General features: G+C 47.4%; 2 protein-coding genes across 5 annotated transcripts in view; both read right to left on the bottom strand.

The window, feature by feature from the left end:
- MAPRE1 (microtubule associated protein RP/EB family member 1) overlaps positions 1 to 1,420 on the bottom strand; it is a 36,410-nt gene extending 34,990 nt beyond the window's left edge. The window contains exon 1 of one of the 3 annotated variants that reach the window (XM_019645835.1): positions 1,294 to 1,420. The gene's annotated coding sequence lies outside the window, so the exon portion shown is untranslated. Of the gene's footprint in view, positions 1 to 900; positions 1,065 to 1,293 lie in introns of those variants that run through there. The other 2 variants (XM_019645837.1, XM_019645836.1) reach the window with 2 other exon arrangements.
- Positions 1,421 to 7,340: 5,920 nt separating this feature from the next.
- DNMT3B (DNA methyltransferase 3 beta) overlaps positions 7,341 to 24,452 on the bottom strand; it is a 43,734-nt gene continuing 26,622 nt past the window's right edge. Inside the window, exons 8-23 of one of the 2 annotated variants that reach the window (XM_019645861.1) lie at positions 24,202 to 24,309; positions 23,139 to 23,283; positions 22,498 to 22,557; positions 21,276 to 21,404; positions 21,078 to 21,122; positions 19,870 to 19,949; positions 19,424 to 19,536; positions 18,755 to 18,938; positions 17,864 to 17,948; positions 16,757 to 16,902; positions 16,435 to 16,525; positions 15,959 to 16,107; positions 15,013 to 15,098; positions 11,769 to 11,838; positions 10,885 to 11,003; positions 7,341 to 8,907 (exon numbers count right to left, since the gene is read on the bottom strand). In XM_019645861.1, coding sequence (XP_019501406.1) covers positions 8,766 to 8,907; positions 10,885 to 11,003; positions 11,769 to 11,838; positions 15,013 to 15,098; positions 15,959 to 16,107; positions 16,435 to 16,525; positions 16,757 to 16,902; positions 17,864 to 17,948; positions 18,755 to 18,938; positions 19,424 to 19,536; positions 19,870 to 19,949; positions 21,078 to 21,122; positions 21,276 to 21,404; positions 22,498 to 22,557; positions 23,139 to 23,283; positions 24,202 to 24,309 — 1,752 coding nt within the window. In that variant the 3' untranslated portion in view covers positions 7,341 to 8,765. The remainder of the gene's footprint in view (positions 8,908 to 10,884; positions 11,004 to 11,768; positions 11,839 to 15,012; positions 15,099 to 15,958; positions 16,108 to 16,434; positions 16,526 to 16,756; positions 16,903 to 17,863; positions 17,949 to 18,754; positions 18,939 to 19,423; positions 19,537 to 19,869; positions 19,950 to 21,077; positions 21,123 to 21,275; positions 21,405 to 22,497; positions 22,558 to 23,138; positions 23,284 to 24,201; positions 24,310 to 24,452) is intronic. The other variant, XM_019645862.1, reaches the window with a different exon arrangement.

Raw genomic sequence — 24,452 nt, 5'->3', positions numbered from 1 at the left:
GCGACATCCTCCACAACTAGACTGAAGAACAAAAGGACAGCAACTTGTCTGTTCCCCTTCCCCGATTCCTCAATAAAATCTTAAAAAAAAAAAAGTACATCATGTCCTAAGCTTCCCTATGTGCCAGAAACTGTGCAAGTCACTCTGACACACCACCAACGGCAAAATGGTATGAAGCATGCTAAGTCTGGACCTCAGAGAGGCAGCCTAATATAGAGGCTAAGAGCCTGGACTCAGGAGTCACGATGTGGGTTTAGCCACTTGCTAGCCAGCATAAAGCATTATCGCTTCACCTCCCAGAATCTAAGTCCTCTCATTTGCAAAATGAAGACAGTATCTCTTAGAGACAGTGTGATATTAAATGACCTAATACCACATCAAGCACTTAACACAATGCCTGGCACAAAGCAAGTACCCAATTAGCAAGTAGTATTATTACTACTTTTAGAAACACACCATTCGAGGTGGATGCCAGGCCTGGAGTCCTTTCCTTCAATGAGCCTCAGGATCCTCATCCCCCAAATGGGGCAGAGGCCAAGCTCTGCCCCGTAACACCGCAGGGCAGCTGTCTTCCTAGTAGTTATTTTAAATTATCTTGTCCGTGTATACATTTTCTTATTTCCTGTCTCCCCACCACAGTGTAGACACCTGGAGAGCAGGCCTTTGCCCTCCTGCTCCTGGGTGTATAGCCAGCGCTTATCACAGTACCTAGGCACCTACAAGGCGCTCAACGAATACCCAATGAAGGAAGGAGTCCATTAAGCTGGATTGCTTTTTGTGCCTATTATCATTGTCCCCATTTCACAGATGAGGAAACTGAAGCCCAGAAAGAAAAGCACCTGCCCAAGGTCGCACAGCAGGGAATCAAACCCAGGTTTCAATCAAAACTCGAACTCTTACCGTCAGGAGACACTGCCTCCTACAGTGGGAGTCTCTAGAGGTCACAGCAGGACCCACTTCAACTATACATACCCCCTATATGGGCTGGCCACCCCGGAACCTCCTGCCACCGCTGTCCAGGTTCCACACTTCGGCCAAGGCCCAAAAGTCCCCACGCGCCGTGGGGCAGCCCCCACTTCCGGTCCGAAGCCCCGCCCCCCCAGTAAAGAGGAACGCGCACCCCCCCAGCCCGCGCGCGCCGGGTCACAGCCCCGCCCTTCCCCCACCCAGCCCGAACGGTACCGCCGTGGGGAGCGTCCCCCGCACCGCCTGCAGAGCCCGCCGGCGCCTGCCCGGCCCGAGGCCCACTTGGCCGCCCCCCGGCCGCCGCCCCGCGCCCGCTAACCGGCTCACCGGTTCTCAGGCGAACCGCGTCCACTGCCCCTGCCCGGCTCCGGTTCCGTCTTCGTCTCGTTCAAACCGCCCGACCCCGCCCGCCCGCGCGATGACCTCACACGCACCCCCTCGTTACGCGTCGACGTAAAGGCTAGTCACAGCCCGCCGGCTCCTTTTATAGAGAGAGACTCAGCGCGCGCAGGAGGCGGAGCCCGGTCCTTGATTGATGGCTGAGGCGCCCAGGGGCGGGGTGCCGACTGCCAGGGCGATGAGGCCACGTGCTCTGCCGCAGCCCATGAGATCCCCTCTCCGGCCCGGTGTGACTCCGCCTAGAAGGCGGGATCCAGTTACAAATTCTCCACCCCGTAGCCAAAAAACAAAAATTGGTTTTACAATGAATTTCTACAAAAATCGGTTATTGGATAATAAAGATACTTGACAGGGGCTTTAAGGAAAGACTTAGTCATCTCAGAGACATTCTGTGACCACTAGCTGTAATGACCCTGTAATCTCATCATCCATTTATTTTCTTGTTAGCACCGTATTAAGTCATTTTGTTTGTTTATACCTTTAATGTCTGCCTTTCTGTAAATTCCATGAGAGCAAGGATCGTCTCAGTCCTGTTCCGGAGACTTGCTGAAAGAATTACAACCACTTTACAGAAGAGGAAACTGAGGCTCGGGTCAATTGACTGGCTCAGCATCAGAGGCTGATCCAGGTTTCGAGCTAGTTTCCTGATCTAGCTATGTGTTCAACAAATATTTTATTTTCCCTGGTCATCAGGTCCTAGGGATTAGATGGCGAGCAAAAACCAGACAGAGCCTCTGAGCTCTTAAGTTTCCAATATAGCAGGGGAGGCAGAGGACATAACTAGTGACACAAATCACTGTTTAATTACAAACCAGACTTAGTGCTAGGCAGGAGCGACGGTATGTGGCAAGGGTGATGGCACCTGCATTGCATGAAATAGGGTCCTGGAGGCCCCTTCTGGGCCAGGTCTCACCCAGTTAGTTGCTGAAGCCTGGGAAGATGTTCAGGGAAATAGGGGTGGGGATCTGGGGCAGGAGCTGTTTATCAGTCTGGAGGCATGTCAATATTTTAAACGCCAGTACTGCTGGTTGTCTCTCTGTTAATGTAGCACTCCAAGAGTACATCACAAGGAGACTTGACCTCACCTGAGTAGTGTAGGAAAGCTTCCCAGAGATGATACTTGCTCTAAAAGATGAGGTGTTAACCTGGCAAAAGGGTTGGGGTAGGAGAGGGCAAACAAGAGGATACAGCAAAGAGCCCTGTAACCAACCAAGTGATTATAGCAATAGTAGTTATATTAGCATTATAGCGGGTTGATATGAAGCATAGATAATCAAGTAAAGATATTCAAAAGCACTTATGAATATCCTTACCCTCACTTTATACATGAGGACATTATTTCTGACAGGCTAAATGAATTTCATAAGTGGCAAAGCCAGCAGGTCTGGATTCAAATACTGACTCTGCTAAGAGTTAGAATTAAATGAGATGTGTGTAAAGTTCTTAGACCACTCCTAGCACATTAGTATGTGCTCAATAAATGTTATTGATTTGAGACCCTTTTGATTGTCAATATTCAAATAATGTCAATTAATTATTGTCAGCATTACCTAAAGTCCATTATGGTTAGGGGTCAGGACATTCGTGTGGGGGATGAGACCAGTGGAGAAAGCCAAGTAAAAAAGAGCTTCAAGTGCCAAACTAGGAGCTTGGACCTGGCCCCTAGTTTTTATTTCAGAAGTAAAACTCTTCTACCCTCCCAGGAAACACCTCCCAAAGAGGTGAGAGAGGGGCTCGTGATCTGCTCAGAGTACACTCTTCCCAGAGAAGGGGGTTGGCCAAGGTTACCTGGGTCAGATTAAGCAAGGATAAAAAGAAAAAAAGGATTTCAATCCAGCAGGAGAAATAGCTTTGGAGATTTTCATAAGCATCTTTAAGCAACTGTTTTAACATGTAAATTAATCTCATCATCACAGATAGAAATTGTGAGTCTCCTCTCCAAAAACAAAAAAACTGGCTTCAAGGCCTGAATTTTCCAAATGTATGACAAGTTTATTGAACTGTAAAATGGTGTTGGGAGGTCTCAGCTGTGTTAAGGACCTCACAAGCTCATGAAGGAGACAACTACAAAAATAAGAAATTATCATAGAGAGCTTTGTGCTGGGATAGAGCTTTCCATCTACCCACATTGGAAGGAGGGCTCAGGATTAGGGAATGGCTCCTAAACCTGCTTTAGAATGAGAGCAAAGGAGTCGTCCTGGAAGAGGTGAGACCGGAGGATAGTCAGGCATGGGGCAGAAGGCTGTTCAGAGGAGAACAGCATGTGCAAAGACCCAGAATAAGCAGTCACCAACTCCAGTATTGCCAACCTGTTTTCTTGCTGCAATGCTGAGAGCTCAGGAAGAACCAACATTCAGAGAGCAGCGTAGGTAATAAGGCCTGAAGTGCCAGGATTTATACACTGCTATTTACATATTTCATAATTAAGTTTTAAAAATAAATAAGCAAGTACAGTGATTCTGGAATAGATACTAGTCTATATGCACATTTATTATATTACTTATTTTTCTTCCTCTATAATGATATTATTGGAGCAATTGGCAAAATCTAAATAAGGTCTATAGACTAGATATATAAGTGAATGAATGTTCATTACCTGATCCTGATAAATGTACTGTAGTTATGTAAGAGAATGTTCTGGTCTTTACAAAATACACAATGAAGGATTTTAAGGGTAAAGAGAAATCATGTCTGCAACTTACTCTCAAATGATTCAGAAAAAAAATCATAGGACGACAAAAAAAATGTGGCAAAATGTTAACATTTGAGGAATTCGGGTGTTTAGGAATTCTTGTGCTATTATTGCAACTTTTCTGTAAGTCTGAAATTAATTTAAAATTTAAAAATGTAAGAAATCAATAAAGTTAAACAGAAAGAAGAAAGGAAAAAAGGCAGAAAACAGGAAGGGGAAGAGGTTAGGTAGACTGGAAGAAAGTGAGAAGAGAATGAAGCCAAGAAAGGTAGGCAAATTGCACCCCAGGCTACAAAGGGCAGCAGGTAATCAAGCTCCAGCAAAAGACACACACACACTCACACTCACACACAAAATAAAAAATAAATAGATGCAGGTGAGACCAAGGAGAAACAGTAGCAGACCTTGGCTTCACAAAACGGATTCCAACTCCCAACTCCTTTGCCACTAGCTATGTGGCCGTGGGTCTGTTATGGAGCTCTCGGTCTCAATTCTCTTACGTATAATCATGATCATCACAGCTTCACTCCAGGGTTGCTAGGAGGGTTCTCCAACATCAATAAAGCAGATGCCATTTGCTCAGTATTTACCACCCACAAGCACGCTTCCATACACTTCACATATACTGAATCATTTGATTCACACGTCGGCCTTAAATTGATAGTATCCATTTTACAGATGGGTAAACTGAGGCAGAGGCTATGGCGCACACCCAAGAATACAAGGCAGGAGGGGGTGAAGCCAGGATGGGCACCCAGTCAGGCTGAAGAAAAGAATCAAGGACCAGATGCAGGCCTGAAACAGAGGATCACTCAAGCAGCAGTTGGCAGGAAAACCAGAGAAATTGAGGTCAAGTGGGAGACCATGTCTGTTTGGCACTGATCCCCCACCTAACAGCCATGGAACTGTCCAGAGGCCAGTCCCTGCACCCCGAGGCAAGATTGTGTCCACTCTCATCCTTCTCCCTAACAAGGAGCAAGGGGACCCCAACATGTGGGGCACGGTGACAGACACAAATTCAATACCAGGCGCTGCTATTGCTATCGCCCAGCTCCTATGAAACACCTGGGGAGAATATTACCATCCTTTCTTTTTAAGACTTTAATACATTAAAAATACATTCCTGAGGACGCCAGAGAGCCCCGATTCAGATCTCACATATGAGGGCCAGTGACACTGCCCTCTACAGCTAAGATGCTGAACAACAGCTCAACCTGGAGCTGGGCTGCCCTGAGTCGCCAGCGACAGCATGGGCTGCAGCCCCTGCTGCAGTGGGTTGCCATGGGCTACCATGTGTAGCCAGCAGCCAGCATGAGTGGCCAGCAACCGCAGTGAGCAGCCATCCAGAAGCCAGCAACTGATGTGCCTCGCCCGGGAAGAGCGCAATGGTGCCAACTCGGGCCAGTGAAGCAACGTCCTCCACTAGACTGAAGAACAAAAGAACAGCAACTTGTCTGTTCCCCTTCCCCAATTCCCCAGTGCTATTCCCATCCCCCAATTCCCCAATAAAAATCTTTAAAAAAAAAAAAAACATTCATGAATATTGGATGCTACCATCACTACAGGAACCCAATCATTAACACTGCACTGATTAATGGCTTGCCTTACTTATCACAATGCCATCCAATACATGTGAGGGCTTGCTGCATGCCAGGCACCAGGCAAAGTACTTTACCTAAATCATGCCTTTGAACATGCATAGCAGCCCTAGGATGTAGGTAGGATTTATGATCCCCAACTTTGAGATTAAAACAATCTCCTAGTTACCTGCCCCAAAGTGACCCTGGCGACATGCCAGACCCCAGGAAACTTTGCTTCAGGGAAAGTCTACATGGAATGCAAACTCCAACCCCTTACTCCAGATAGGAATGTTCCTCACATTCTCCCCTTGCCACTGAGCCTGGGATCACTCAGATCCAAACCTCGCCATCTTGAGAAAACATAACTGACCCCACAGCCCCTCCAATGTCTCCTCCAGCCTGCCCCACAAGCAGGCCAGGACCCCCAAGGGCCCCTCACCTGGAAGGCCAGTCCATCTCCTCTTTTGGGTTTTTGAGGCCGGGGCTGTTTATTTTGCTTCATTCTGTCCTGGCATTTGGTGCAGCACTGTTCACAAGATGGCTTAACAGGGCAGCCAAGGCCCCTGGGGTCTCAACACCTCAGAGAGGAGTGCCAGCCCAGCTTGCTAATTGCCAATTGTCTCACCATGGCGACTCACACCTGGGCTGTTCTAGCCCAGCAGCATCTAAAAACAATTGGTTTCTCCTTCTCCACTCCAACTCTGGGCCAAACCATTTAGGCACACAACTGTCATCATGGAGGTGGCTAGGATTAGAACCTAATTTACAGATGAAGAGGCCAAGCAAGTTGCCAACTCCAACTGATGTTCAATTGATACACTACACACGGGTCCCCCTACACACACTTCTCCCTCTGCGTGCACCAGCTAACCAATATTAACTTCGGGAGAGGTATTGAAATCTTTGTGGGCCCCTTTTCCCTGACCAAGGGCTAAAGGTATTGAGATGAGGGTTACAGCATAATGGGCTGAGATTGGGACACTTGCCTTGGCTGGGTGGCTGGCCTCAGGTAAACTTTAAGATGGAATTGCAAGGTTAGGCTTGCAAGAGCAACAGGTACAGGCTCCACCCAAAAAGCTGAAGCCAAGGGCAGCTGTTGGAAACATGGGCCACTCCCAGCCATTCCTTTCCCTGGGGCCAAATCCCCTCCCTGAATGTGTCAGAATTGTGACATGACAACTTGGGAGCAGTGTAACAAGGTGCTGGCGAGTCTCACAAAGGAATAAGAAACTGGGAGAAGCAGCCCCAGGATTAAGTCAATCCTCTTGATCAGCTACCCAAGAGCTGTAAGAAATTGTCTGGAGATACATGTTCCAGACATCAAGCCTTTCTGAACTCAAACACTCCAGTCACTTATTTTGGAAGCCAAGGTTTAGAAACCCATTCACTAACACCATGTGGTCCCTGGACCAGCAACATGAAATTCTGTCCCTACCCCACTCAGTGAATCAGAAACTTGAGGTGGAACCCAGAAATCTCCACGTTTTAACAAGCCTCCCAGGGGATGCTAATACACTGGAGTTTGGAGACCAGGCACTAGGACTTTGTTTTGCTTGGAGTCACCATGGCATTCCTGCACTGTGCTTGTTGAATTGACTGACCTACTTCAACCACCCACCTTTCCATGTTAGCCAGGCCCTCCCATGCCCCACCCATCTGACCTGCAAAGAACAAAAGGGACACCACACTGTTATAGAGAAATACTGATTTTAATTCAACATAAGGTAAACTCTAGGCATCCGTCATCTTTCAGCCTAAAAATTAGCAAAACTGTTGAAACAAGGCACGATTTCCCCCCCTCCCCATACTTGTTACGTGGCTCTGGTCACAAGAAATTTTTTTATGAAAATGGTAAAACATAAAAATAGAAGTCTGAGATTTTTAAAAGTGTATAAAAAAATTCCCATAAAACCTGTCAATGTTGTTTCTTATCCTACAAAATAGCACCAGTAAGAGTAAAAGGTGTTAAAAACCAATACGACAGCATTTCTGAAATGCAGGTTGTCTAACCTCCGTTATCCCTAAAAACGACTTATCAAAGTGATTTATTGTGGGGAAAAAAAGGACTTTGAAATCTCTGGAGGGTCGAGTTTTTATTGTAGTTTTCCCCCTACAATCTCTTAGATGAGGGGCAAGTGTGAGGAATGTGCTTCTGCCCCTGGCTGTCACTGCTTCCGAGTTTAGAGAAAAGGCTGAAGAATTAGGGTGTCCTACTTCTTATCTGGGGATCTGTGCCTGCGGAAGTCTAGAGGGTGCATTTGGGGGTGGGGGTGGTCTTACCTAAGCCTCCCCCTCACTCCTCTCACATGGGGAAGAGGGCGTTCGTGAGAAGCCATACCTGCCTTCATAATATATGGCAGCTGATAACCAAGCCCACCCCTTCCTGAGCTTCCCCGGAGGGTTCTATTGCAAGTCACTGGGAGGGACTTAGCTTAAGGGTAGCCCTGCCCTTAGGTTTGTGGGAAAAGATAGCCCTGAATGTGATGATGATGTCATCCCTGCTGAAATCATCATCGGTGTAGGAAATACTCAACAGTCCATCGGCGGATCCCAGCCCTTTATATTGAGACTAGGAGACTGTGCTGGGTAAAATTCAAGACATAGACATCATTTCCTCTTCTGCTAGCCCTAAGAAAAAAAGCATCCTTGGGCCCTTAAAATATCCCTTAGCTACCTGTCTACCACTGCGCACTCCTGGAAACAAGGAGCCGCAGATGTTTAAAAAAATTAAAGTCTTGCAATAACTGTCTTGGGTGATTTTTCAGCATTAACCTGAGTACTGGAGAGCTGTCGGCACTGTGGTTTTGGTATCTTAGCCATTGTTTCTGAGCTGTAAACCCAGGAGGGAAAAAAAAAAAGCCATTTACTATCTACTTCAAGTTTTAAAGTGTTAAGAGAAGACAAAATGAGCACCGTGTTTGGCCACTCCGAATGGCCAGGTTGAATTGTGCACAAGGAGGCGGCACCTCGGGCTCCCCCTGTCAGGAGCGGGTCAGGCTGCTCTGCTCCCGCTGAGGTACGTGGTGTGACCCCACACAGCTGAGCTGAGGGGAGGACAGAACCTGGGATGCACCTCCTGGGTCCCGGCTCCACCCCACACACCCCAGTGCCCCAGCGTGCCTGGGGGACTATTCACAGGCAAAGTAGTCCTTCAGAGGAGCGAAGAGATGTCGGATGACAGGCACGCTCCAGGACCTCCCGAGCAGCTTCTGGCGGGCACCGCGGCCCATGTTGGACACATCTGTGTAGTGTACAGGAAAGCCAAAGATCCTGGGGGGACACCAGAGTAAAAAGACAAGGAGTCAGAAGTGCCACCTCCTGCAAGCGTAGTGCCTCTGGGGAATCCTCGCCATGGGCAACGCAGCACCGCTCTTTCTGTCCTTTGTCCTGTTCCTTACATCAAGCCCACTGGGCCCTCGCATGAGCCCTCTTGACCCCAGGTCAGGTCCACAGGTTCTTCAGAACACAAATGACAATCATGAGGGCATGGCTCCTCCCTGAGGGCTCCCGTTATGTGCATCCCCAGCACCAGCAATGTGCCCCTCACACATAGTTAGTGCTTAGTGGACCTTTCCCGAATGAATGAATGAATAAATGAATGAATGCTTGCATGCGTACCAAGACCAGCCAGAAGACAGACCTGTACCTGTCTTCAAACCACAAGATGGGAGAAGTTAGGCAATTTCCTTAATAAGGAACAAAGACACTCTCAAAAATGAACCTTATTTTCAATCACCAGAAGCTCAGCTAATTTACTGTGAGGACACTGAAGCGTGCTGAGCTCTCTTTCCCTCTTCAAACCCCAATGCTAAGTCAAGTTGGGCCAAACTGGAGTCAATGGCAGATGGCAACCGAATATACCAACAGCCTCTTCTGTAAGATTTTACCAGGCCTGGTAAGAGGCTACAGATAACAGGTCCTCATTCTTACCCAGGTTTACCCTCTAACGCTAAAAATCACACCAAGGGGTCAATGGCTGAATGGGTATTAAGAAACATCCCAAAGATTCAACACCTTGGGCCTCTGTCTACATCATGACAAGCCATCTGCACCAACCCTTGTTATCACGGGTCCAGCCCAGCATGTTAGGTTTGGGTCTCAAAATACAGTTGACCCATGAACAATGCTGGGGTTAGGGGCACAGAGCCCCCTGTATAGTGGAAAATCCAAGTATAACTTTTGACTCCCCTAAAACATAACAGAGTAGGTTTGACTGGAAGCTTTACCTCAACAGTCAATTTGTATATATTTTATGGAAGTAAATGATAAAAGTAAGACTAGTATCTACATATATTTTATTCATTTATGGCATACCTAACTTTTTCTCAATTTTTTTGATATTTCTAGGCAACAGAGCTCATCTGCGAGTTTTGTCAAATTGTTGTAATCTCCAGAAATTTTTCCAATATATTTATTGAAAAAAAATCCACGTATTAGTGGACAGTTCAAATCTGTGTTGTTCAAGGGTCAACTGTACAGAATAATCCACAGCACTTATAGGCAAGGTTACCCATCAGTGTTTCCACTAATTAAAACTTGCTTTTATACTAAGAAAACTATTGTTTAGTAAAGAATAAAACTAATTGTAGAACAAATATCTGGAATGAAGATACTCTATCAGATCTTTCAAGACACAGACAAAAATGTAGAGGCATATTCATAGCCCTTCTTACATTTCTAGCAAAAATATTCTAACAAAAATAAAAACAAAATAAGCAAGCAAAACAAAAGGAATGAGAAAAAAAATTGAAACACAAATTAGAACTGAAATTTAAGAGCTGGTTCTTTGAAATCAAAATAGATTAAGATGCCAACTTAGCCAAACAAATGGAAGAGGGAGAATGCAGACTGTGACTAAGTACGAATCGGCTATAGAAGAGCAACTTGGCAGAAGAAATCTTCTGAGAAAGAGCAATGGCATGTCAGTGAGATTTGCTTTAGCTGGTTTCTCTTACATCCTAGTGTCCCAGCATGTTGAGGCAGGCAGATGCCAGGGCAGCCAACACAGACAGATGGTGCTGTATAATGACCTCATGTTTCAGATTCCTCAACATCACCACCCTTCCACCATTTCTGCCAGGAAATAAGGACGAAGTCTGAAAAGGTATTCCCAGCCCGACTAACATAGGTGTGGTCAGTGGGTCCATGTAGAATGAAGGCAAGCAAGACCATTTGTGCTGCTGGCCTGAACCACACCTTCCCCTTTCTGTCTGTATTGTTTCCCTCTCCACATGCAGCCTCGCTCACCTTTCTAGCTCAGTGCACCACAAAACATCTTCTTTGCCATTCATGACAACAGGGAAAAGTTGGTTTTTCCCCTGTCTGATCGAGTTCGACTTGGTGGTTATTGTCTGTACTTTCTTTAACTGGAGAACAAAATGACATCACGGCGTAAGCACAGAATGAAGGGTTCTGGGTTGAGCCGAGGGCTCAGAAGCCCTAGAGAAGATGGAGGGGGCAGGGCAGGTAGGGGAGAAAAGGTGGCAGGGCTAGGCTCGCAGAGGGAATTAGAAAAGCAGTGTTGGAAGGACAAGAACATTTTGTGCTTCCCACAAATGCCAAGGAGTTCACGGGAAGGACCAGCCTCAGAGAGAACAAGAGATAAACAAAAGAGTGACCATGAATTAGATCACGTGGGTGGCAAGACAACAGAGTTACTAATCAAGCAAAATTAAAGCAAAATGTAAAACTCCACCCAGATTATAGACTGGTCAACCAAATCAGGGTTTTGATGGAACTTAGCTTGATATAAACATTGAAGAATTAAATTTATATATGGAGGTCTTAATATAATTATTTATGACTTATCAGCAGATAATTTGTTTTGCAAAAACATTAATTACTCATTTCTCACTGGGAGGACCGGCTGAAATTATGTTGCTCTACAGCATGTGCATTCATAATTGGAAAGTCTAGTCGCCTTTTCTCACAGTGATTTTTTTTTTTTTATCAAGAACCTCTCCTACTCTGAATTTGAAAGACGGGACAGAACAATTCTGTAGGGAAAGAGGCCCAGCACCAGGGAGTCACGTGGGGGGAGGGGACAGGAACAAACTAGACACCAAGGTCACGTTCCAGCTTTGGAGGTCACCAAGTGCGTTTCCCACAGACCGTTTGTGAGCACATCTTACCTTTGCTGTCCTATTGAACTCCAAGCAGTCCTGCAGCTCGAGTTTATCATTCTTTGATGCTATCACGGGCCTGGGAATAGCCAAAACCCATTACTTTCTACCATCTGTCAAGGGGCCTTGGCTAGGCACCTCCCAAGGTGGGAGTGAGGGCCTAAGGCTGCAAAATGTGCTCTGGCAATGGACTTGCTACAAATACGTGATGAAAATGACACTGGCATGAACCTGTGTGCTGAAGATAGGGACAGATTAGCCCCTTGAGAGGGTAGCCCAATGTCCAAGAATGAACGCTTCCCCTTCCCAAAATTTAACATTAGTCAAAGCCAGGCTCCCACTGAGGAGAGTGGGATGGGGAAGCATACTAGAAGGGGTCAGGAGACCACTCCAGTCCCAACCCCACTGCTAAATTGGCTGAATGATGACCTTGAGCAAGTCACGCCATCTCTCTGGGCCTCATGTCTTAGAAACCTGTATCAGGTCTTGGTGGTTCTGGCTGCCACCACAAGCACATCAAACCCATGCTTTGGGGGCTTACTGCTGGGGATGCAGCCTCTGGAGGCTTTAAGGACTAAAAGTGGGTACAGGTAGGAAGGAAGGATAGGAGGCGGTTCACAAAACTCTAATTATCCTTGTAACTTTCACCACTGAAGCCTGCAAAGGCAGAGAGAAGCAAACAGGTGCCCAGAGGGGTGAGTAGGACTTTAGAACCAAAGTACAATAGTTGAGCAGTTCCAGAGCAGAAAACCAGCAAGAGCTCTGAACGCACAGAGCTAATCAACCCCTCGGCAGCTCCTGTGTAAGGAACTTCAAGGTCACAAAGAAAGCAGACTTAAGAATGGGGGAGAGGGGAGGGGGCTGGGGAACGGGGAAAAAAAAAAAAAAAGAATGGGGGAGCATTTGAGATCTTGCTCCCTGACATGTTGTCAGTTTGGCTGAAATAAAACTCTTATAAAAATTCAAAAAAAAAGAAAACGGTGCCCACAAACAGGGCCACTGAATTGCAAATGTTCCCCTAGATCCTGTCAGAGACTTCCCTGACCTTACCTTCCAGGTCCCCAATGCCACCCCCTATCCCAATTCCCAGCTAGCTCTTCCATGAAATCAAGGGACCTGAGGAAAAGGACACAGCACAGCTCTACCTTATGTTGATTCTAGGACTGAGATCTAAACAAACTAGTTTTTGACCTATAGACTGGATTTAGGTCTGTGACCCCTGGGTTGATGCTTGAGTCATCATCCTAGAACCCTGCAGAACCAGCTATATACCAGGGATGCCAAAAAAATGTATACAACTGATAAGCTAATGTTTATAAAAGTTTTATAGTCAAAATTATTTTATTTTAAAAAAATGTATAAAGTGGACACTTTGATCAATGTTGCTCAAACAGTAGTCCACCACAATCAGAAGTGTCTGGACACTGATGGTAACCACTTTGAGCACCTCTTGTGATTGCAGAAGTCAAACGTGACTTGTATTCATCTTTTGTTATCGGTATACTTGTATATTGAGTATTATAATTTTAATACAGTTTTCCTTTCTTAAAATGTGCATACATTTTTTTGCCACCCTCTGTACATAGCACTGCAGCTTGGTTCTTATCACAACTCAGGCAGAAAACCTTGTGGCATCTTTGCTGACTCTTCTTTTCATCTCATTCCACACATCCAACACACCATCAAATCTTAATACCCTCACATTATCTAGAATCTGATCTCTCCTGCTAGGTTCCACAGGACCCCTGAGTTACATTCCCCCCAGGATGCACTGTGTATATGGATGCAACCTCCTGGGTCACCACAAAATAATCAGCCGGCCCTCCTCCTCTGAAGGACGACCATCTCCCTTTTCTCCCCATTTCTGCCCTCCTCCATATATCGTCTATTCTAGCAAATGAATTTACAGCTCCGCTTAAAACCTCCCGTGAATTCCCATGCCAAAGCAAATATAAATTGTACTATGACCCGTATGCCCCACATAATTTGGCTGGTATTTCTGAGTTCTCTGCTCTCCTGTCTCCCAACCACTCCACAAACAAGGAACACTGTCTGTCATCTGAACTGGTCTGCGGATGTCCTGATACCCTTGTCATCCCCTTTACCCTCTTCCTTTGGCCTGGAGTGCTCTACTCTCAAACTGGAGGGCTCCACTCCTTCATTCAGGGCCCTGCTGTAATAAGAAGTCCCCTCCCCCCCATTAACTCTTCCCATGTCTCACTCCAGCCATGACCCTGAGGTCACTTACTGTCTTAACAGTCCCCTTATTAGCATGTCAATTCCATGAGAACACACCAGACGTCTGAGGCGTTCACCACTAAACTGGCAGCACATACATATGCACGTATATATAATAGTGCCTCCCACAGAGTGAGAACTTGAGTGTGGACTGAATGAACCCATTTCACTGCATACATGGACACTGTACCATCTGACTGGCTGACAAAGCCAAATAAAAATGCACAATACCCAAAAGAAATCCTTCAAGCTACTCCAGTACCTTCTCACCTGTCCACCTTTTGTTAAATGTCAGAGTTATTATGATTCTAACGCTTCCTTCTAAAGGATAATTTTTTGAAGCTTAACTCATTTGCAAGTCTGGGATGTTGCGTCACCGTCACATTTCGTATCTTCATTCGCACACCACATACATGAAACCATGTATAAAAGATAATTAATCCTCAGCAAGTCGCTTTGTAACTTCCTATATGAAAGGGTTGATGACAAGTTGGGGAAATTTCTTGGTTAAGACAATCCAAGGGAGACAGATAGGCTTTGGGGCTATCAGCTGTCATCTCAGCTCTGCCACCTGGTTGATCACCACAGGCCTGTGCCAGGGATCACTTCATCTCAGGGGTAGAGAGAAAGGTGCATCTAACAGTTTCCTTGCATTTCCCAATGGGACAGGCAACTGGGGTGCAGAGCATCAGTATCCCTGGCTGGGAGATGACACCCAGTTTGCTCTAGCACGTGGCACTGTAAGAACCAGCCCCGTGGGCAGAGCAGGAATAAGTAGAAATAGACAGGCATCCTGGCCAGGGATCCCAGGTAGTTGCTGTACATCTTAACAGGTGTCAACCCATAACACCAGTGGTTGGTCTGAAGCCCCGAGTGGGGCCATTTATCAGCAGAACCAGCTCCTTCTAGAAGACTCAAGCATGGTTCTGTCTCACAGAGTCAAGGCTCAGGGCTCAAACCATTAGCTATATATTTCACTTGGCTGTTACCTGTCCCACTTGGAGCCCCTTGTTACCTGTTCATCCCGGGCAGGTTGCCCCAGAAGTATCGGGCCCTATGAGCAGCAGACACTTTGATGGCATCAATCATCACTGGATTGCACTGCAGAGACAGAGAAGGACAGCTGCTGGGAGCCTACGTCAGAATTCAGGTGGCAGCCAGAGTGAGGCTTGACCTAGGCGGGTGACAGGGCTGCACTTTGGCTGTGGCAGAGGTATGGTTCCTGACAGCCGGGGGACAGGTCAATTCCTGTCGAAAAGCTGGCCGGAGGACATAGCTAGTGCCCACATATTAATGGTGTGGAAAGAGGCCAGATTGAATCTGCAGGTTCTGAGAAAGTGTGCCCTGGAGCATGCCAGTTTATTACAGAATGTGCTACCTACAGGTGGTAAAAACAGCTCAAAACCAAAATCTAGCAAGTCGAGCTCCTGGTTGCAGGAATGCAGTGTTGGCAAAACATGCCCTGCACCACCCATCTGCCAGGTTCACAAGCATGAGGAAAACTAACTCACCAGTTCTATAATCTCTCTAGCAAAACTGAAGCTACCAAGTTTGGGGGGAAATTAAGTGAGTTAAGTCTATAGAAAGTATTTACGACAATGCTTGTATTAAGCTGTGGATAATTAACATGTCCGTGGCCCCTTACACAGCAACAGCAGTTCTCATAACAAGGAGAAAAAACTCTCTAGAGTAAAAAGCTTCGTCGAATCTCATGAGGCCTCCAAAAGTAGATGATGGTTTCATCATCTGACTTCACTGTATTCAGGGTGAGGATAGAGAAATCAAATGTTTTTCATGTATGAAAGAGAACCAACCCACTTGACTCCATTACTCTCGGATCTAACCATAACTTCTGCCAAGAACCCGGAAATCCCTTCCAACACCCACCAACCCCCATTGCCAACGGGCCCTTCTCCGCCCATGCAGTCTTGACAATCAGGACTGTAGGTCCCCTCACTCACCTCCAGGAACCGAGAGATGTCCCTCTTGTCACCAACCTTCATGGCTACCACATTCTCAAACATCCAGAAGAAGGGCCGGTCGTCACCTTCTTTGGGGCGTGAGTAATTCAGCAGGTGGTAAAACTCGAAGAAGAGCCGGCCTGTGCCCTCTGAGCCCACAAAAGAAGATGGATGGCCAGGGTCAAACCCTTCAGCCCACTGGTCCATATTAAAACCAATGGGTTCCTAATGATCACCTGGCGACAGCTGACGCCCCACAGTACCTCCATCTGCAATGCTCTGGACTAAGGCCACAGGCATCAGGCAGCGCAATGTTTTTAAGTATCTCTGGGGACTGGGGATTCACAATGGGGCATGGACGGGTGACAGGTAAGGCTGGCCACAAGCAAACTGCTCCTTCTCAGGCCACTCCTCCTGGACCGGCACTCAGGTAACATAGGGTCTCTTGGAGCCCCCAGAATAGAAGGGACACTCACCATACAGGCCTTTCCTAGCAGGGTTCACATTTGAGAGATCATTGCACGGGCTTCCACCAATCACTAAGTCAAAGGGGCCCCATTCTTCAATCTGTGAGAGGAAAACAGTCACTCTTAGGGGAGGATGGAGGGGACTGACAGCCTGTGTTCCAGGTAATCTGTCAAGAGAACCTGCCTGATATGATCACAGGTTCTCTTCTCCCACAACCCTGGACATGGGGAAGGGGACAACACGGCTGTGAGGATGTGTGGGGCTTAGGGACTGGGGGTGGGGGTGGGGGGAGGTTGTTGCAGAGCCCCCAGAAGTACAGGCTGTCCTCACATTTTTCTTGGTTATGTTCCTCACATCATTCACATATTTGATATTGCCCTCGTGCTTAACAGTTCCAACTGCGATGGACTCTTCGCATACTTCGGAGGCGACATACTTCTCCACCTTAATGCCCAATTCTTTGAGAACCAAGTACCCTGTAGGGGGAGTCAGAGAGATAGAAAATGCACTCAGGGTCACCCTGCCCAGGGCCCCTCCCTCCAGTGATTCTACGTCATCTCCAAAATTCAGACCAGGCCCAGCGAAGATATGGCAGCCCTCAAGTGAACCCCTGCAGATGGCACAGAAACTGCACATGACACCAGGCTCTCCAGAGTGTGGAGTTTGTGAATAAAATATGTATGTATCAACTGGTACAGCCCACTAGTAGGATCTATTATAACTGACAGATCCAGAGCCAATGCCCCAGCATCTACCTCCCCAGCTTAGTTAAACAGACACAGAAGCAGGGATCTTCACCAAAACCATGTTTAGAAAATAACCTCAAAGTCTGGGGAAGCAATAGCCAAGGCTCCATCCTACTGTGGGGTACCTACGACCCAACGGAGTGGAGAGAACAAGCAGCTAGCCATGACCTTGGGGTCATTAAGCTGTCAATGTTTAGGCAGGTGGACATCGGTGTACACACATACGTACAAATGAAGCACACAGCAGCTCATTTACACTGCTTCCTGCTCTGGTAAAATGGATATTCCTAACCATACATCACAGGGCAATTTTGAAGATTAAATGAGTTAAATCAGGCAAAGCTCCCAAGGGCGACAAGCTTGTTGGCTCTACTTATTCTTATACATGAGGAAACCCGGGGGGAATGGGAGGGAAGAATGGAGATATTAGGAGTTGTCTATGCTTATGGAATAAAAAAGTTTTCCAAGATACCTGCACATAATAAAAAATAAAATGCAACATCTAAGCTATGCATTCCTTTAAGAAGGACCCAAAGAGGGCCGGGTGGGTGAAATAAATGGTACAGAGTTTTGAGGTGAGAAACAAGAAGCCAGTGGTTTTCTCAGAACAGGTGACAGACAGGGGTCTTGTTTGGCATTGAGAACAGACACCTGGACCAGGTGAGCATCCCAAGGTGACCTCCAAACTCACCTGTGGCAATTCCATCAAACAGGGACAAGACTCGAATAGGTCGCCTTCGGGCTGCAGGAATCGCAGGGTATAACTTGGGGGCTTCCTGGCAGGTTAAAGGTCATAGAAATCATGGAAGTCATGAAGGTCAAGGCACAAGGAAGGGGAAGACTCAACCTCTGGGGGGAGGGGCAGGCTGACCTTCCTGAGGGACTCAAACCCTGAGCTCTGCCATTTCTCAGCTGGGATCACCTCAGCTTGCCATTCTACCCTTAGACATGGAACACAGATGAGACTTTGAGACAGATGCACACACACAAAAAGACCCATCGCCCTACACGGGAATGACCTGGGGCCTCCCTCAGAGATCTCTAGAATGGAGCCCAGGAAAATCCACTCCTACTAAAATTTAAGGGTAGGGGCAGCCGGTTAGTTCAGGTGGTTGGAACGCAGTGCTCACAACACCAAGGTTGCTGGTTCAATCCCCACATGGACCGCTGAGCTGTGCCTTCCACATCTAGATTGAAAACAACTACTTGACTTAGGGCTGATGGGCCCTGGAAAAACACACTGTTTCCCAACAAAAAATAAATTTAAAAAATAATAATAATAAAAAGAATTTAAAAGTAAGTCACAGGCTTCCTTTTTCCCTCTTTTACCTCAGAAGGCTTGGTTACATCTATAACCATTTCTTCATCAGGCCCTTGAAAATCCATCATAAGCCAAGGAGGGGAGGAAAAAAGACCACTGGAGAAGCCTGAGGACTATCCATGGGACATGTCAGTGAGCAGGTCTCTCAAGTCTGAGGCGCTCAGTCCCTCGTTTGTATTATGGATCTTTCCATGAACTCTGGCCAAGAAATTCCCAGAGCTCTGGGGTGGGTGATGCTGGGCAAAGGAGCCTGTGGCTTACGTATTCAAGCCCCGTGTCGCTGGTGAAGAAAGCCTGCAGGCGGACATTCCAGTCCTTCCGGCGCCGCAGGACGCCGTGACAGCGCTGCGGGAGACACATGTAGCAGCTCCAGGGCTCCTGCAGCTTGGCATCTGCTGCTGTGCCCGTGCCCACCAGCACCTCCAGACACTCCACACAGAAGCACCTGCACCGGGAGTGAAGAGAGAGCCTTAGTCACCATGCCGCTCGCCTGAATCCCCCGCTTCCCCAGGAAGATGGCAACACACTGCCTAAAGCCTTCTCAGGGCCCCAGACGCTCCTTTCCATGGTCTGGAAAGTGCCCTGCAGTGTGATGTGGGCTACACTAACCTCTTCCTTGGATATCTGTGCATACTGAGTCCACAGGCTCTGCTCCCCACGCCCGGAAGTCGCCCATCTCCAGGTAGCCTTCCCTACACCACTCCCCGACCTCAGATATTCCTGTCCTAAGCCCATCCTTACATCCCTGTTCTACCTCAAGGACATGAGAACCACAAGCCCTCAAGAGTACTGACTCTGGGCCCTGTCCCCAGGTTAACTATAACTGGGCTCAAGTCCCAGTGCCTGAGATTCTTTGGGCCCTAGGAATCACAGGCACGACTTGTGAGACGCAGGGGGCATCTGGGTCTCTGCCGGAAGCCCAATGCTCACCGGCAGCAGCTTGTGTTGCTGCACAGCAGCAGCTCACGGCCCTCACAGCACACGGTGCAGTAGGACTGATAGCCGTCATCGTCATACATGTAGAACAGCTCGAGGAACCGGTCCTGGCAGCCAGAGAGAGACACCCGTGAAACCGGAGACCAGGGACCACCAGACCCCACTTGCTCGCTGGCTAGAGTCAGAGGATACAGCCACAGAACAGGTCACGAGAGGCTTGGTATCCTTCACAGGGATAACTGGCCAGGGTCTACGAGCCACTGCAGATGGCCACCTCTGTTGTAGCATCGGCCCTCGGGATGGAGCGTGGGCCGACTGGGGCCAGGGAGGGCTTCACTAGAACCTTCCTTTGTGCCTACATGCAGGTGCTTTTCTCTGGGAAGTACAGGCAAGTTGTGGAGGGAAGGAACAGGGAAGTCCAGGGTAGGGGTAGGACTTACCCGGCACGTCTGGCAGAGCCCACCCTCAAAGAGAGGGTGGAAGGACACAGTGTTTTTCCTACCACAGGACAAACAGCTGTCTGTAAGAAACACATGGACACAGCTTGTAGCAATTACAGCCCCATATCAGCTGTCGAAACCCTGGGTCTAACGGTTCTTGAACATTTACTCCACGCTAGCAAGGTGCCAGATTCTTCATGCTTTGTTCCTTTCAACAGTGCTTCCAAATTGCCATCCCAATTCTAGGCACAACACTGAGCAAGGGCCCCTCCAGCACAGGGACAGGCTTGGAGGGCCTGATATGAACACCTTTGAGACTCTTTAAAGACTAGGACTTTCGGAGAATTCGTGTGACACCAATTTGCTTACTGTCACATCCTGAAAGGACTTGCCCATGACCACACTCTACACATAGCCATGGCTGCAATTTCAGAACCCAAGCCTTTTAACTATCAGGGTACCCTGACTTCACATCAGATCACTAGGTCAGGACTGATTCACACCACTGACCGGTGGGCAGGGCCTTAAAATAAATGCTATTCTCAGCCAGGAAGCAGACAGATGAGTGAAAGAATCTTGGGGGATGGGAGGATTATGGGTCGAGCCTCCCAGGATCATCAGGGGCTGCCTCCAAACCGAAGCTTTCCCCAGGGCTCTCTGCGTCAGGAGCTAGGTCATTTTCCTATCCAGCACGGAATAACGGCTCAATAAGTATTTGTTGACTCAAGGATATCAGGTGAGGAAGCAAGGACGTCAATCCTTCCTCACACACTCTGAGTTCCATTAGATAGGTTCTGGGCAGAGTTTAGATTCCAGGAGGAATTCCGAACCAGGGCAAACGAACCAAAGTTAGGTTGAGTGACAGTGGCAAAGTGTGCCTGCTTTTTACCTCAAAGCCAGTTCCAGTTCTTGTTTTGGAAGGCTCATGACGCCACAGATCATGGTTTCAGGTTTTGGGTTCTCCTGGCCAAAGGGCCCCGGCTTCCACTCTAACCCACACCCAGCCTTCCTGGCTCACTTAGATTGGAGGCAGAATCTGTCTCCATAATATTCAGGCAACTCATTCTATAAAATGTAACTATGATGATGTCTACACTTCCACCCAAGGTCAAGGCCCTGGGTGAAACCTCAGCAGGGAGGACAAACAGTAAAGGCCTGGAGAAGTCCCCAGAACAGGAAGTGAGGACTGCAAAAGGAGAGAGCATTACCTTCCAGAGTACTCTTGTTGTTGGTAACATCCAAAGCCATTTGCTCTGTTGAGAGACGAGAAGGTGTGAGATGGGGTCCAGGAGCCTCTTAGTGCTTTCGACTAAGCCATACCCGCTTGCCCTGTGGCCCTTCACTACCTGTCCACTCCTGCTAATGGGTGATAATGGTCCCCCAGCCTCCTGATCCCTCACAATCACCTCGACTCTGGTCCTCCTCTCCTCGGTCTTTGCCGTTGTTATAGCAATTTGTCTTGAGGCGCTTGGGTGGGGGGCAGTAGTCAGCGGAGGTGGTCGAGTCATCAGCTGTGCGTCTTCGAGTCTTACTCTCTGTGAAAGGGGAGGAGATGAGATGGCAGCTTTGGCTAGTAGGGGATGGTGCAGGGAAAACATGGGGCTCGGACAGGACTCTGCTATGCCTGCCTGGGTGCCAGCTGCATCTGGGCCACGACATGGGTCCATAGTGGGGTCATAAGGCCCCACGATGAGACATAATTCAAAACCCCTCACATATCTAATACATGCGTATAGGGTTTTAAACAGCTTTAGGCGTTTAGACCCAGGACAAATAACATTAGACAAAGGCATTAAACATCTGTCTACAATGCCCAACATAGTAGCTGATAGCCACATGTAGCCAATGAGCACTTAAAATGTGACTTGTGCGACTAAGGAGCTGCATTTTACATCTAGTTTTAATATAAATGTAAAAATTGCTAATTGATCCAGTTAACAACTTCCTTTAGAACTCGCTCAAGTGACAATTTGGATCTTAGACACTTGTGAAAACACAGATTAAGTGCTACCAGGGAAAATTTAGTGTCCTAATTGAGATGCTGCAAGACACACAGAATATGAGATTTTGAGAACAGTACTAAAAGGAAATGTAAGATATCTTAATTTTTTATACTGACTGTTGGAAATGCTTCAATGTTGAAAATATGGGATTAAATTAAATGTATGACTAATAGTAATGGTACTTGTTTCTTTTATTCTTTTCAATGTGGCTACTAGAAAACTTATATTATGTGGCTATTGCTTATGTCTATAAATTCCACTTATATTTTCAGTCCAATCTGTAAGGGACATGGTTAAATTCGACTCTGCCCCTAGAAAAGAAAATTATGCAGCCATTAAAACTCATAAGGACAACTTAGTGACAAAATGACATTTGACAGTGCTTATATAATTTAATAGTGAGAAATAAAGGGAAAGCAGGAATCCCTCTAGTGTACAGAAAAAAATGAAAAGATGTGCACACCCAACAAGGTGAACCTGGATGGAGGGCTTGTGAGGGCTCAGAGTGAAGGGGTGGGTGACAGTTCAGGTTGAGATTTCTTTTCCAGTGACTACTATGTATGCCAAGAAATTGAAAGAAAGTGCAGAGAAAACTGTGCATAGTCAAAAGATGGGAAGGGAATACCGTATTTCCTTGATTCTAAGTTCCTACTGCCTGCACGACGCAACTTCGACTTATTAACCACTTTTTTTGGCAAGGGGAACAAAACAAAACAGAAAACACTATGTTAAAGGTATGAATTAGAAGACAAAGCCTGGATTTCAGGCATCCCAGATTTCTGAAAAGTGACAATCTTAAACTACACATATCTTATAATGGAGGAAATATGGTATTGATCGAAATGTTGGGATGGGTGATGTCCCTTTCCGAATGGAGGTGGGTTCTAGTTTTTGAATTTTTGTTTTAAAACACTTTCCAACTTTTCTCCAATGAGCAGAGGGCTTAATTATTCTTTCCTTTTTAAAAGAAAGGGTGCTAGTGAAGATTCGGTCTTGATTTCCTGTTTACTCAGGTGTTCAAAACAGAATCAATCCCAAATTATATGTACTTGACCTTTAGCAGGCAAGTGACCAGGGAAGCTGGAAAAGCCTGGGCGGTCTGTGTTCCCATAGCCCTAGGGGTTCACAGGGTGAAAAAGTGGGTCTCCAGGACTAACTGGATGCCAGAAAGCTGGGGTAAGGGGAGGGGCACAGGGGTGGCTGCATCTCCCAAGGGTGCTCCCACCAGCAGTGGCAGTTGGTACCGCCACAGGAACCCATTCCCACCTGGTTGCTTGTTGTTGGGTTTGAGGCCCTCAATCCCAGTAGGCTTGAAGCCCCCATGGGCCCACTCCAACATGGGCTTCAGCTGGTCCTCCAATGAGTCTCCGGGGCTGCTGGGGAAGGTCTTGCCAGCCCGCACCCTGGCTCTCTGGCAAGATAAAGGCAAGTCTGTGATCAGCAGGAGGGGTGGGTGCTCAGCAGGCCACACCCAGAGATTCCCCCCAGCTGGGCCCTGCAGTCCCCTTCACACTGGGCCCTTTCATGGCCAGGCAGCTGTCCTGGGCTGTGGTATGTGACACGGAGGAACAGCCTGTGCAGGGAGACAGGCAGGAAGCCTGAGGGGACGAGTGAAGTCTTTCCATGAAGACACCAACTATGACCTCTTCCCCGTAGAGAACTTGAGTGGACAGCTCCTTCTCAAGGGGCAGCGGATCACAATTAGCTCTGCTACTTTTAGCTGTAGAAGTATCACCTCTGAAAAAGCTCCAGATCTCTTCTTGTTTTATTCCCCAATGAAGATGAGGTGGTGTCGAGTGTTAAGGTCTATTTCAGAAATACCATGAGGATTTACATATCTAATTAAGCACAGGGGCTGGCTCATAAATGCTGGAAAAGATCACTGATATTTTCAGTTCACCCCCAAGGTAGAGGGAAGGACAGAGGCTGATGGATCCCACGGAAAAGGGGAGAAGGCAGCTGGGCTCAGCTGCTGCCCAGTCCTGGCCTTGAACCACGCCACTTAAAGGAAGGAGGTTTTGACAGCCATTCATTGATGTGAATCTTGTCCCCCGCTTCCTAGTGTTCCTCCTTCCTCATTCAGTCAGCAATACCGACAGCCACCAGGTAGAAACTGAGGTAGTACTAGAAGTCGCAGGGAAGTCTCAAACCCCTTCTTTCCCTTCCCAGTCTGGCCCGTCAGGCCAACATATCTGCATTCACCTCATGCCTGGTCAACCTGTCCCCTCCAAGCCCTCGTTGGCGACACTGGCCAGAGCTGGCTTTCTGTATGTCTCTTGCCTTAACCCTGCTCCAGGGGCCAGGCCCTCGTCACCCACCACCGTGTTACCTCCAGAGCGTGGTACATGGCCTTCCTGTAAGAGACCAGCTTATTGAAAGTCGCCAGGTTAAAGTGCTGGCTAAATAGTCCCAGGGCCACCAGCTTATCGGCAGAGACCTAAGAGAGAAAACCACCATCAGCATTCACATGGGGTGCCCTATATTTCTCACAGGGTTGTTCCTGGGGATCAAAGTTAACAGATTCAAAAGGGAAAAGAAAAAAGGAAAAAATAAAAATGGCACACAGAAAAAAAAAAAAAA

Source organism: Hipposideros armiger, unplaced genomic scaffold (genome assembly GCF_001890085.2).
Source record: "Hipposideros armiger isolate ML-2016 unplaced genomic scaffold, ASM189008v1 scaffold_94, whole genome shotgun sequence".
NCBI classification, from domain to species: domain Eukaryota; kingdom Metazoa; phylum Chordata; class Mammalia; order Chiroptera; family Hipposideridae; genus Hipposideros; species Hipposideros armiger.
The sequence above is the reverse complement of the archived record's forward strand: the minus strand, read 5'-3'. Positions and strand labels throughout refer to the sequence as shown.